Consider the following 12,310-nt stretch of genomic DNA (forward strand, 5'->3'; position numbering starts at 1 on the left):
GCAGCGCTGGCCCCAAGCACGGCTCCGCGGCGTCTGTTAGAAGAGCTGCCTTTAATTAGCAGAGGTTTTACAGTGAAAGGAGGTCCCCAAGGTGCGCCGTGGACACCCACGGCTCCGAGACAAGTGTTGGGGCGGGCGGGGAGGATGGGGCTCTGTGGCGGCCCTGTGGGCCCCGGGGGAGGGGGGAGGGGCTCGGCACCCCAGGAAAGACCCCCCGCTGCTGTCAGTGGGTTTTAAGGAAAAAAGGTAAAACTCCCACAGGCACAGCTGTCACTAACGTTACAAATCACAACGTTCTGGTTAATGTCAACATCCAGAAATGTACTACTGAATCCAAAAAAAGTGTCAGATCACACAAAAGTACCCCACGTTATAACCCACACCCCGGAAAAATAGCTCTAAGAACAAACAGGCCCGGGGCCTGGCCAGGAGCCGGGGCCGCCGGGGGTCCCTCAGCTCGGAGCTCGCGTCTCTCGGGGCCAGTGGCCACGGTGGGCAGCCCTAGGACACGTTGGTCATGGGCTTGTACTTCTTGAAGCGTGTCCACTGGCCCGTGGCGTAGTTCATCTCAAACACCGTGTCCACCAGCATGGTGGTGCTGCCCTGGCCGTCCGCCTTGGGCAGGTCCTCCGTGTGCTCACTCAGCTTGATCTGGATCACGTCCCCCTGCTCCTGGCACGGGTTCTCTGTGGGAGCACGAGCTGCTGGGTAAGCCCCTGGGCCAAGGAGCCCCCACCCCCCGGGGACGGCCCACCCCGGGGTCGGCCCACCCCGGGGACGCACCTCGGGAGCCGGCCATGAAGCCCAGGATGAGCGCCTTCTCGGGCCGCGTGACCTTGTTGGCGGTCTTGAACATCTCCTGGGCAGCCAGCATCTGCTCGTTCTGCAAGGGGGGGGAGGCGGCGTGGGTGTCCCGCACCCCCAGGCGCAGGGGGGAGGCGGCGTGGGTGTCCCGCACCCCCAGGCGCAGGGGGGAGGCGGCGGGTGTCCCGTACTTCTAGGCGCAGGGGGGAGGCGGTGTGGGTGTCCCGCACCTCCAGGCGCAGGGGGCTGTCCCGCCCGGCACACCTACCGTGAGCGACAGTTTCTTCTTAGGCTGCTGCTGCTGCTGCTGGGTGGGGGGCTGCGCCTGCAGGACCATGGCCACGGGGGGCATCGGAGCAGTGGGCGTGGCAGCCGGGGGTGTGGTGGGCGTCAGGGGCGAGGCGGGCGCGGCGGGCGCCGGCGTGGCGGGGCTCAGGCTGCTGCTGTACAGGGGCGCCCTCTGCTTGAACTGCGCGGGCAGCGTGGGGCTCGGGGCGCCGGGCTCCTCGGGCGGCTGGGCGGCCTGCAGGCTGGCTTCCCGGGACGGCGGGGCTGCGGCAGAGGGGCCTGGTGAGGGGCCGCTGCCCTGCCCGGGCTCGGCCGGCCCAGCTCGGACTTTGCAAAGCGCACCTGGGGGCGTCTCGGCGCTGGGCGCGTAGGACGACGCGGGGACCACGCTGGGCGTGGAGGGCAGGTAGCTCGTGGAGGGCAGCGCCGGCTCGTTGCTCAGAGACCCAAGTTTCTGCAAGACAGAGGCCATGGTGCCCGCGGGGGCTTCCCCTGCCGCCCCCCACCCCCGGCACTGCTCCCGGCGCCCCGGCAGGGCCTGCACGCACACGCACGCTCGCGCTCGGACCAGCGGGGGCACAGGCGCCGCTACCTGCGTGGACACCAGGCCGGCCGCGTAGTCCGGGGTGGCGTTTTCAACGACCGTCTCCTCCTTGGCGGGCTTGTCCACCGCTTCCGCATCTGCTGCCCATCCAGACCCCGTCAGCGGCCGGCAGCGGAGCCCCCCGCCCGCGCCCGCCCCGGCCCGCGCCCAGCCGCCGCCACCCACCCAGGGTCTTCCTCCGCCGCTTGGCCTCGCGGCCGGCGCCGACCATGTCCAGCTCGGAGATATCAAGCAGCTGCCGGAGAGAGAGCCCGTCTCAGTCACACGCCGGGGCGGGGGGCGCGTCGCGGGGGCGGGGGCGGGGGCCGGGGCGGGCCCACCTTCACGCCCCGCTCTTTCCTCAGCGGCGTCCGAGACGGCGGGATCGGGGTCCGGTTCCCCGCGGGGCTGAAGACGCTGGGCGCCGTGGGGCTCCGGAAGGGCGCCTGCTTCGGGATGCCTTTGAGGGGGGCTGGGGGGGCGCCATCAGCCCATCAGCCGCGTCCTCCCTTCGGGGCTCCTGACCCTGCGGCCCCGCCCACAGCAGCACGCGGCGCCCACCCCGACAGCTCAGCAGAGGGGTCGGGCGGAGCCTTGGCTGAGGTGGGCGCGCCCAGCGCCGCGGCCCCCGCCGAGCGCCCACGCGTGGGGTCTTACTTGTGGTGTCCATCTTGCGCAGCAGCCCGCGGCCCTTGGTGTGGAACGGCACCCCCGCGCTGCGCTTCAGCTGCTGCGCCGTCTCCGTGGCTGTGGGAAGGCGTCCGCTTCAGCGCTCCGCCTGGACGCAGGCGCGGGGGCCCCAGGGTGGGCGCGGGCACCCCAGGGCAGGCACGGGCACCCGAGAGCAGTGTGGGGACCCCAGGGCGGGCGTGGGCACCCCAGGGCGGGCGTGGGCACTCCGGGGCAGGCGCGGGGCACCCCCAGAGCAGTGCGGGGGACCCCAGGGCAGGCACGAGGACCCCAGGACAGGCGCGGGCACCCGAGAGCAGTGCAGGCGCTGGCACCCCAGGGCGGGCGTGGGTGCCCCAAAGCAGCGTGGGGACCCCAGGGCGGGCACGGGCACCCCAGGGCGGGCACGGGCACCCCAGGGCAGTGTGGGGACCCCAGGGCAGGCACGGGCACCCCAGGGTGGGCAGGGCACCCCAAAGCAGTGTGGGGACCCCAGGGCGGGCGTGGGCACCCCGGGGCAGGCGCGGGGCACCCCCAGAGCAGTGCGGGGGACCCCAGGGCGGGCACGAGGACCCCAGGACAGGCGCGGGCACCCCAGGGCGGGCACGGGCACCCCAGGGCAGTGTGGGGACCCCAGGGCAGGCACGGGCACCCCAGGGTGGCCAGGGCACCCCAAAGCAGTGTGGGGACCCCAGGGCGGGCACGGCACTCCGCCCACCCCGCCCCTGGGAGACTGATCCGAGTTCCCGGCGGCTGTCTGTCTCTCTGCCTTTCAAACGGATAAAAATCAAAACCAAAACGGCCCGCGTCGCGGTGCAGGGGAGTGCCGGCGGGTGCCCCCGCGCGCCCCCGCGCGCCCCGCGCGCCCCCGCGCGCCCACTCACACTTCTGCAGCAGCTCGGCCCGCAGCGTGGCGCTCTTGGGCTTGCGCTTCAGCTGGAAGTGCTTCACGGGCGGCGTGAGGGGCCCGGCGAGCGTGGTCAGCGCGTTTTTGTTCAGGTACTGGCACTCCAGCGGCAGCATGGCCGACGCCTCGCACTCGCCCACTGCCCGGAAGCAGGCGTCAGGCCCGGGCGGCCCCACGCGGGAAGGGAGGACGGCGAGCTGCGCCCGCCCCCGCTGGTGGCCTCCCCGGACCTGCCAAGCGCCGGCCCCCAGCCCCCCTGGCCTCAGGTCAGAGCCCAGCAGGTCGCCTGGGAGCCCCCTCGGCCCCTCGTGGAGGCTCGCGGGTTCTAGCAGGTGCCCCCCCCCCCCCCCCCCGCGCACCTTTCTCCCTGAGCTCCCCCAGAATGTCCTGCACGTTGGAGTTCTGCTCCTCCAGGTCCAGGTTGAGCGCGCCGGTGTCCGGGAAGGACTTGAGGATGTCGGCGACCATGAGCACCCAGGGGTCCGAGTCCAGCGCGGCCAGCTGGACGATCTCCATCAGCACGCCCTTCATCTGCGGGACAGGAGACGCTGCCGCCGGGCCCGGGCAGCAACCGCGCCCTGCCCTGCCGCCGCCTCCCCACACTGCAGACCCTGACGGCACCCCTGGGGGGCCACCCCGGGGCTGCCCCCACCTCCCGACAGCCCCTTCTGCTCTTCAGGCGCGGGCGAGGGCCTGGCTGGGGCCAGTCAGCTTGCACGTGCCGCCCCAACCACGCCGCAGGCACCCCCGTCACCAGGAGAGAGCTGCCCCCGCCAGAGGAGCCCCTTCCCCTGCTGAGACCGCGAACAGGTGTCCAGGGGTGACCCAGTGCCTGACACTCCCCCTCCCATCAGGCCCAGACTGCCCAAAAAGGCCAGCAAATGGGTGTGAACTCCGCCCAGGCACCGCCCCACGCCAAGTCCCTGAACCCGGAGGACCCTCGGTCCCCACCACTACCACGAGGACAGCTGGCGAGAGGAAGAGGACGCCGGGGGTGAGAGGAGGCAAACCCCGGGCAGGGGCTCCCTGGTCTCAGGGGTGCGGGCCCAGCCCAGGGGCAGGGGTGGCAGCACGCCCTCCTCCCCTGCTGGGGGCCTGAGGGCGGAGCCCTGCTGTGCCAACTCCCCATGCAAGCCAGGAGAGCGCCTGGGAAGCGAAGCCTCCACACCCTGCCTCCCCTCCCCTCCCCTCGCCTCCCCTCGCCTCCCCTCCCCTCCCCTCGCCTCCCCTCCCCAGGAGCCCGCAGGGGAAGGGTCTCCAGTTCTCGCCCGGAGGGCGCCTGGCACACCCTGATCCAGCCGATCTAGAACCTCACAGGCGCAGGCCAGAGGCCAGCAGTTCCCGAGGCGCAGGAGCAGGTGACAGTGGGAGACGTGCGTCACGTCCAAAACCAGCGAGCGTCTGACACCCCCAACAGAGCGACCAGGGACAGCAGCCCAGCGCTAAGGCAGAGGGGCACTGCTCGCCACCCGAGCGCCTGGGAGACCCGGGCGGCCCCCGGCTCCTGGCTCCGGATCGGCCCAGCTCTGGCCGTTGCGGCCATTTGGGGAGGGAACCAGCGGATGGAAGACCTTCGTGTCTCTCCTTATAGCTCTGCCTTTCCAAGAAATAAATAAATCTTAAAAAAAAAAAAATTACCAAAAAAAATTTATGACAGCAAATCACACACACGCAAAGGATGTGCCAAGTGAGCAAGGCTGACAAGGCGACGAGGCCGGCGCGACCGGAGCCGCGGCACTGCCGACGGCCCGGCGGAGAGCCGCTGAGTGGCAGGCTCCCCCTCGGCCCCGCCCCACGCAGCGACTCCCACGGGGCCCAGGGCCTTCCACACACACGGACAAAGGAAAGCAGCCCGCGTCCTCGCCCGCGCCAGCTCCCTGCTACCGCACCTGGGAAGGCAGCAGAGGACGCGGAGGCCCTGGGGGCCTGCACCCGGCGCGGAGACCCGGAAGCGCCTGGCTCCTCACTGGCCATCTGAGGAGTGACGCCGTGGATGGAAGCTCGCTCGCTCGCTCGCTCTCCCCTTGAGGGGGTGGGTGTAGGCCAGCGCGCCGGGGTGCAGTGCCTGCCAGCTCCAGCCTCCGCGGGCCGCATTCTCCGAGAGCGTCACACGCTGCACGTCACTGATAGAAACGTACCCTAACCCTCCCCTTCCATGGTGCGAATCGAGAAACACCTTCTTTAGCAAAATGTACTTTATTTACTCGAAAGGCAGAATGACAGAGACGGAGAGGGAAAACAGAGAAAGCTCCCCACCCGCCGGTTGGCTCCCCAGATGGCCTCAATGCCGGGGCTGCGCCAGGCCGCCAGCCCAGTGTGCGTCTCGAGACAGAAGAGTTGACAGTGGAGCTGGTGGCGTGCTGTCTGGCTGCTGTCACCCAGGGCCGCGGGGGTCGCAGGCAGTGACGTAACCCACCAGGCACAGCGCCGGCCCGAGAAGCATTGTAAAGCACACAGGGACCAGTGAGGAAATTACCACGGACAACACTGGGCCTCAGTAAAGAAACAGCGCGCGTGGAAACCTGAGGGCGCAGCGCGGGTGCAACCGGAAGAAACTCCACGCCCGCGCAGGAGACAGCGGCAGGCACAGGGCCGAGGCCGCGCAGGAGGGAGGCGGAGGAGACGCCGAGGCGCAGCTCCGGGACGAGGACGCGGGACCGAGGCTGCTGCCCCCAGAAGGTCAGAGGGCGCCGCTAGCCACCTCACCCCAGGCGCCCGCGAGCTGGGCAGACCCGGCTGCAGACGCACGCCCACACTCGGCTAGTGGGGCCGGCAGTGCCGCGGGCGCCGGGCCGCAGCCCCCACACGGAGACCGGCATGGAGCCCCCGGCTGCGGCTGCACCAGCAAGGATCTCGCTCTGTCCGTGACAGCCTGCCCCCGTCTCTCAAATAAAAATAAACGTCAAAAACTCCCACAAAGAAAAGCCCAGGCCCAAGAGGCTCCCGCCCCGAGCTCCGGCCAACGTTCAGGAGGAAACCACGGCCCGCGAAGCCGCGCGCGGAGGGACGCAGATACGCCGCCACTCTTCCCCGACCGCGCAGCGTCGCCTCTGCCCACGTGGGCCCAAGGCAGCCAGGCGCAGAGCAAGACACTCCCGGGCGCACAGGCGCGGAGGGGCCCCACCCAGTATCAGAGGCCCGGCTCTGCTCCAGCCCGCTCCTGCTGGGGCGCACACGGGGAGGGGCAGGCCGGCACGGGGCTCCCGGCTCAGCCCTGACCCTGCAGAGGCTGGAAGCTCTGTCCCCCGCTGCGCATTCTGCTCTTCAAATCAGTCCACCTCTGAGAAGAATTCGGAGGCAAACCTGAGTTGGTCATGTTGTTCAATTTTTAAAATTTGTTATTGATTGGCTGCTTCCCAGGCACACTAGCGGGGAGCTGGATCGGAAGCTGAGCAGGACTGGGCTCAGGCCGCACCCTGGCGCGGGAGCGGCGCCCTAACCGCTGACCACACCGGGCGGGGCCGACGCCATTCTGCCAGCACGAGGGCTTGCAGGCGGCACACTGCTGGCCCTTGATAAAATTCAACGTGCAAACATAAAACAGTGCCGCCCAGCGCTAGCAGGCACCACGAGGCCCGGCAAATCCACGCCCAGCGCCGCGTGACCCACAATCCCCCAGCCAGCGCCGCACGACCCACAATCCCCCAGCCAGCGCCGCGTGACCCACAATCCCCCAGCCAGCGCCGCGTGACCCACAATCCCCCAGCCAGCGCCGCGTGACCCACAATCCCCCAGCCAGCGCCGCGTGACCCACAATCCCCCAGCCAGCGCCGCAAGACCCACAATCCCCCAGCCAGCGCCGCACGACCCACAATCCCACAGCCAGCGCCGCACGACCCACAATCCCACAGCCAGCGCCGCACGACCCACAATCCCACAGCCAGGTACACACACACACAAACACACACACACAGAGAAACATGGTGAACCTTCACGGCAACACCACTTGTAACAAATACCTCGAATGCCCATCAGCCATCAGCTGATGAGTCAAGTGCACAGACCCACAGGACGGAAAATCACTTGGTAACAGAAAGGCGCAGCACCGGACCTTGGAACCTGCCAACGTGCCAGGACAAGGAGGGGACACAGAGGGCGCCCCGAGCGAGGGGCACGGCACAGAGCAGCCGACAGAGGGCGCCCCGAGTGAGGGGCACGGCACGGGCCAGCCGACAGAGAATTTCCTTAATAAAGGTACTGGGGCCAGTGCTGTGGCACAGCGGGTAAAGCCGTCGCCTGCAGTGCCGGGATCCCACGTGGGCACGGGTTCAAGTCCCGGCTGCTCCACTTCCCATCCAGCTCTCTGCTGTGGCCTGGGAAAGCAGTGGAAGATGCCCAAGTCCTTGGGCCCTGCACCCGCGTGGGAGACCTAGAGGATGCTTCTGGCTTCGGATCGGCACAGCTCCAGCTGTTGCAGCCACCTGGGGAGTGAACGGATGGAGGACCCCTCTCTCTCCCTCTCCCTCCCCCCTCAATGACTTTAACTTTTTTCCAAAGTGAACTCAAAACATTTTTAAACTTCATTTCTCAACATCAGCCCCGTCAGGTTCAAGAGACCTTCTGAGGCATCATTTACTTGAGAGCAGAGAGGTCGAGGTGACCGCGTCCGCTGGTCCGCTTCCCCAGATGCCCCAGAGCCACGGCCAGCAGCCGCGCCCAGGCCTGGAGTCAGGCGCGCAGCCAGGCCGCCCTCCGGACCACGGGCCCCTCCAGGCTGGGAAGCCACGCCAGCCTGCAGCCCACGGTCTTGCTGCCAGTAGCGGAGACGGCGCCCTGAGGACGTTCCTAAAGGTGCCGCGCTGGGGCGGGGCTGGGCTGGGCTCGCAGGGAGAGCCCGCCCACTTGGCTCTGGCCGAGTCCCGCAGTGCCAGCTGCCCACTTCCCACCCCGCTCCCAGCCACTGCAGCCGGCCGCGGCGTGAGCCGGCCACGCGAGAGTGTTTCTCTGTCACACGTGAAAGGCAGAGTGACAGAGAAGAGAAGGAGGGCGGCGAGAGAGCCTCTACCTGCTGGTTCCCGCCCCAGGGTCTCCCGCGGGGGCGCGGGGGCGCAAGCGCCTGGGCCATCTTCCACCGCTCTCCCAGCAGGACGAGGGCGCGGCGAGTGGGGTGAAGCACTGCACCGCAGCACCTGCCCCTCACGTGGGAGCCGCCCACAAGGCTGCCCCCAGTGCCGACAGCAGCGAGCAGGGCGCTCGCCTACCAGCAGACGCCACCACTCCCTGCACCTGCAGGGTCCACCTGAGGACGCCGGTGCCGCCTCGGGCACTTCTGCTCTGCCGGGCCCTGGCGCTCACAGCAGCCATGGCGTCCACGGGTACCGCCGCGTCTCATCTCCTGTCCACACTCCAGGATCCCAAGCCCCCTGGGAAAAACCCCACGGCCAGCTCCGCTCCGCCTGATTCCAGCACGGCTGTGCGGGCTGAGGAGGGAGGGCGCCGCCCGGGACCGTGGGGCGCGCACGGTCTGCGCTGCCACTCCGTGTTCTGCGCCCTCGGCCAGCCTCCTGCCTGCAGAGCCTGCGGGCGGCCCGACTCCTGCATTCAGCCCAGAACCGCCTCTCCGTGCCTGTGTCCTGAATGAGAATCAGCCCGAGTCGCCACTCGTGAACCGGGGGTCCTGGGGGCTTACCGCAGAGCACCTCGGAGCTCCCCGTCCCTCCACGGTGAGACTGAAGCCCTGTCCCGAGGGCCCGCCTGCCCACGCGCAGCAGGTCAGCGCCAGCTCACTTCAGTACCCAAACGCTGGCGCCCCAGTGTTCTCCCGCGTGGGCTCTCCACGAGCTGCCGGATCCCTCAGATCGCCCCGACCCACAACACCGGCAGATGGGCCAGCGCCACTGCACCCCAGAACCACCTTCGCAGTCACCTCCCGCCGCGACAGAAAACGCGTGGCCGGCGCACGGACAAGGACAGCCAGGGCCCACCTGAGCCCGGGCGCTGACCTCCCAGACTCCTCGGGGGCGCAGCGGCGGAGGCCGGGACTGGCTCAGCGCGCACGGGCCACCCCGGCACACAGCTGACGACCAGGACTGCGGGGTCTCCAGGTCTGCTTGTCACACACGCCACCGAAAAAGGACCACTTCCATCACACTCACAACAAGCAAAGAACCGAGGGAAAACAGACCTGAAAAGCCAACTCACAAAAAAAACCGGCAACTAACGCTGCGGCGCAGTGGGATAAAGCCGCCGCCCGCAGGCACCCCATGCGGGCGCCGGTCCTGTCCCGCCTGCCCCTCTTCCAGGCCAGCCCTCTGCTGTGGCCCGGGAGTGCAGTGGAGGATGGCCCAGGTGCTTGGGCCCTGCACCCCATGGGAGACCAGGAGAAGCACCTGGCTCCTGGCTCCTGCCATCGGATCAGCGCGGTGCGCCGGCCGCGGCGGCCATCTGGGGAGTGAACCAGCGGATGAAGACCGCGCTCGCTCGCTCGCTCGCTCTCTGTACTCTTTCAAATATAGAAAATAAATCTTAAAAAAAAAAGGACCAAACAGCAAGCAAAAAGATGCTCACTCCTGAGTGACACGGCCGCCCCACGCCACAGCCACCCCTGACGTGCCACTGTCCGTGAAGCCACTGAGTGCCACGGCACCCCACGTCACAGCCGCTCCCGAGTGTCACGGCCACTCCACGTGGCCTGGCGGCACCTCCACACTCCAGGACATGGCCCAGCGACCCGGCACCCACCACTGCCACACGCACCGCACTGCGGGAACCGGGCCGGGGCGGGGGATGCGGCGGGGAGCAGCGGGACACGGGACACGGGGCGCCGCCCCCATCTGTGCACGCACAGGCAGGTGCTGCCGGGGTCCCGCGGGAAACAGGGCCGCCCCGCAGACCCACGAGCCCACATCGCCCGTGAAGACCCCCGCCCGCCCCCCCCCACAGACCCGAGCACAGGCCCACGAGCCCACACCACCCGTGAAGACCCCCGCCCGCTCCCCCCCCGCAGACCCGAGCGCAGGCCCACGAGCCCACACCGCCCGTGAAGACCCCCGCCCGCCCCCCCCCCGCAGACCCGAGCGCAGGCCCACGAGCCCACACCGCCCGTGAAGACCCCCGCCCGCCCTCCCCCGCAGACCCGAGCGCAGGCCCACGAGCCCACACCACCCGTGAAGACCCCCGCCCCCTCACCTTGGTGGAGGGAGGCGTGAGGGGGGTGTCAGGAGGGGCCACTCGCTGGGAAGATGGGGGTGCAGTCAGGAGCGGGGTAGGGGGAGACGCGAGGCTATGCGGGTGGGGGGAAGACCTGAGGGACCAGGAGAGGGGGGACGTGAGGGGGGGGGTATGTGAGGCGGGGGTATGTGAGAGGGGGACGTGAGGCGGGGGGGTATGTGAGGCGGGGGGCTGTGAGGGGGGACGTGAGGGGGGGATGAGGGGGTATGTGAGGGGGGTATGTGAGGGGGGTATGTGAGTGGGGACGTGAGGGGGGATGTGAGGGGGGCATGTGAGGGGGGGTATGTGAGGCGGGAGGCTGTGAGGGGGGTATGTGAGGGGGGCTGTGAGGGGGGCTGTGAGGGGGGTATGTGAGGGGGGACTGTGAGGGGGGACGTGAGGGGGACGTGAGGGGGGTATGTGAGGGGGTATGTGAGGGGGTATGTGAGGGGGGCTGTGAGGGGGGACGTGAGGCGGGGGGCTGTGAGGCGGGAGGCTGTGAGGGGGGTATGTGAGGGGGGTATGTGAGGGGGGACATGAGGGGGGCTGTGAGGGGGGCATGTGAGGGGGGTACGTGAGGGGGGACGTGAGGGGGGCATGTGAGGGGGGTACGTGAGGGGGGACGTGAGGGGGGCTGTGAGGGGGGTATGTGAGGGGGGTACGTGAGGGGGGACGTGAGGGGGTATGTGAGGGGGGCTGTGAGGGGGGATGTGAGGGGGGTATGTGAGGGGGGTATGTGAGGGGGGTATGTGAGGGGGGTATGTGAGTGGGGACGTGAGGGGGGTATGTGAGGGGGGATGTGAGGGGGGCATGTGAGGGGGGGTATGTGAGGCGGGAGGCTGTGAGGGGGGTATGTGAGGGGGGCATGTGAGGGGGGCTGTGAGGGGGGTATGTGAGGGGGGACTGTGAGGGGGGACGTGAGGGGGGTATGTGAGGGGGTATGTGAGGGGGGTATGTGAGTGGGGACGTGAGGGGGGCATGTGAGGGGGGATGTGAGGGGGGCTGTGAGGGGGTATGTGAGGGGGGCTGTGAGGGGGGACGTGAGGCGGGGGGCTGTGAGGGGGGACGTGAGGGGGGGATGAGGGGGTATGTGAGGGGGGCATGTGAGGGGGGCTGTGAGGGGGGACGTGAGGGGGGCTGTGAGGGGGGACGTGAGGGGGGTATGTGAGGGGGGTATGTGAGTGGGGACGTGAGAGGGGCATGTGAGGGGGGATGTGAGGGGGGTATGTGAGGGGGGTATGTGAGTGGGGACGTGAGGGGGGCATGTGAGGGGGGATGTGAGGGGGGCTGTGAGGGGGGAATGTGAGGGGGTATGTGAGGGGGTATGTGAGGGGGGCTGTGAGGGGGGACGTGAGGCGGGGGGCTGTGAGGGGGGACGTGAGGGGGGACGTGAGGGGGGTATGTGAGGGGGGACGTGAGGGGGACGTGAGGGGGGCTGTGGGGGGGACGTGAGGGGCGTTTGTCCGCAGCGCCGGGGGTGGGGAACCGAGGGCGGGGGTGGGGGAGGGCAGGCGCGAGGGCCGGGGCGGTACGAGGCGCGGGTCTGTCGGGAGGGCAGACGGCGGGCGTCGGGGCACGGCCGGGGCCGGCGCGCCGCCCGCTCACCTCGTCCACGGTGCGGCGCGGGAGGTGCAGGGTCCCGAGCAGCAGCTTGAGCTTCACGGCCGACGAGAGGCCGTGGAAGCACAGGCGGATGTTGTCGATGACGGCGGCCGTGAGCAGCGACGCGATGCTGGGCGGCGCCCACAGCTCATCCGTGGCCCCCAGCTTGTTGTGCAGCCACAGGCCCGTGTCGCTCTCCCGCATGGACGCCATCTTGGGGGAGCCCGCGCCGCCGCGCCGGCATCTTACGCAGACACCTGCGCGCCCCTGGCGAGGACCCCCAACATGGCGGCGCCCGTGGGCTCGCG

At 69.4% G+C, this 12,310-nt stretch overlaps 1 protein-coding gene across 2 annotated transcripts; it reads right to left on the bottom strand.

Annotated features, from left to right (window-relative positions):
- Nucleotides 1-32: 32 nt before the first annotated feature.
- Nucleotides 33-12,310, bottom strand: NELFA (negative elongation factor complex member A). Of its 2 annotated transcripts, none has more exons than XM_051836696.2 (11): nucleotides 12,006-12,310; nucleotides 3,611-3,782; nucleotides 3,229-3,390; nucleotides 2,333-2,422; nucleotides 2,017-2,147; nucleotides 1,862-1,931; nucleotides 1,685-1,776; nucleotides 1,435-1,546; nucleotides 1,073-1,356; nucleotides 784-883; nucleotides 33-686 (listed from the first exon to the last, which is right to left on the bottom strand). In XM_051836696.2, exons 1-11 carry the CDS (start codon nucleotides 12,213-12,215, stop codon nucleotides 502-504), a joined length of 1,608 nt encoding a protein of 535 aa, XP_051692656.1. In that variant the 5' UTR covers nucleotides 12,216-12,310; the 3' UTR covers nucleotides 33-501. The 2 variants fall into 2 exon arrangements, with proteins under 2 accessions (XP_051692656.1, XP_051692657.1); XM_051836697.2 differs by having other exon boundaries at nucleotides 1,685-1,773; nucleotides 12,006-12,309.

The sequence above is a fragment of the Oryctolagus cuniculus genome, chromosome 2, assembly GCF_964237555.1.
Source record: "Oryctolagus cuniculus chromosome 2, mOryCun1.1, whole genome shotgun sequence".
NCBI lineage: Eukaryota > Metazoa > Chordata > Mammalia > Lagomorpha > Leporidae > Oryctolagus > Oryctolagus cuniculus.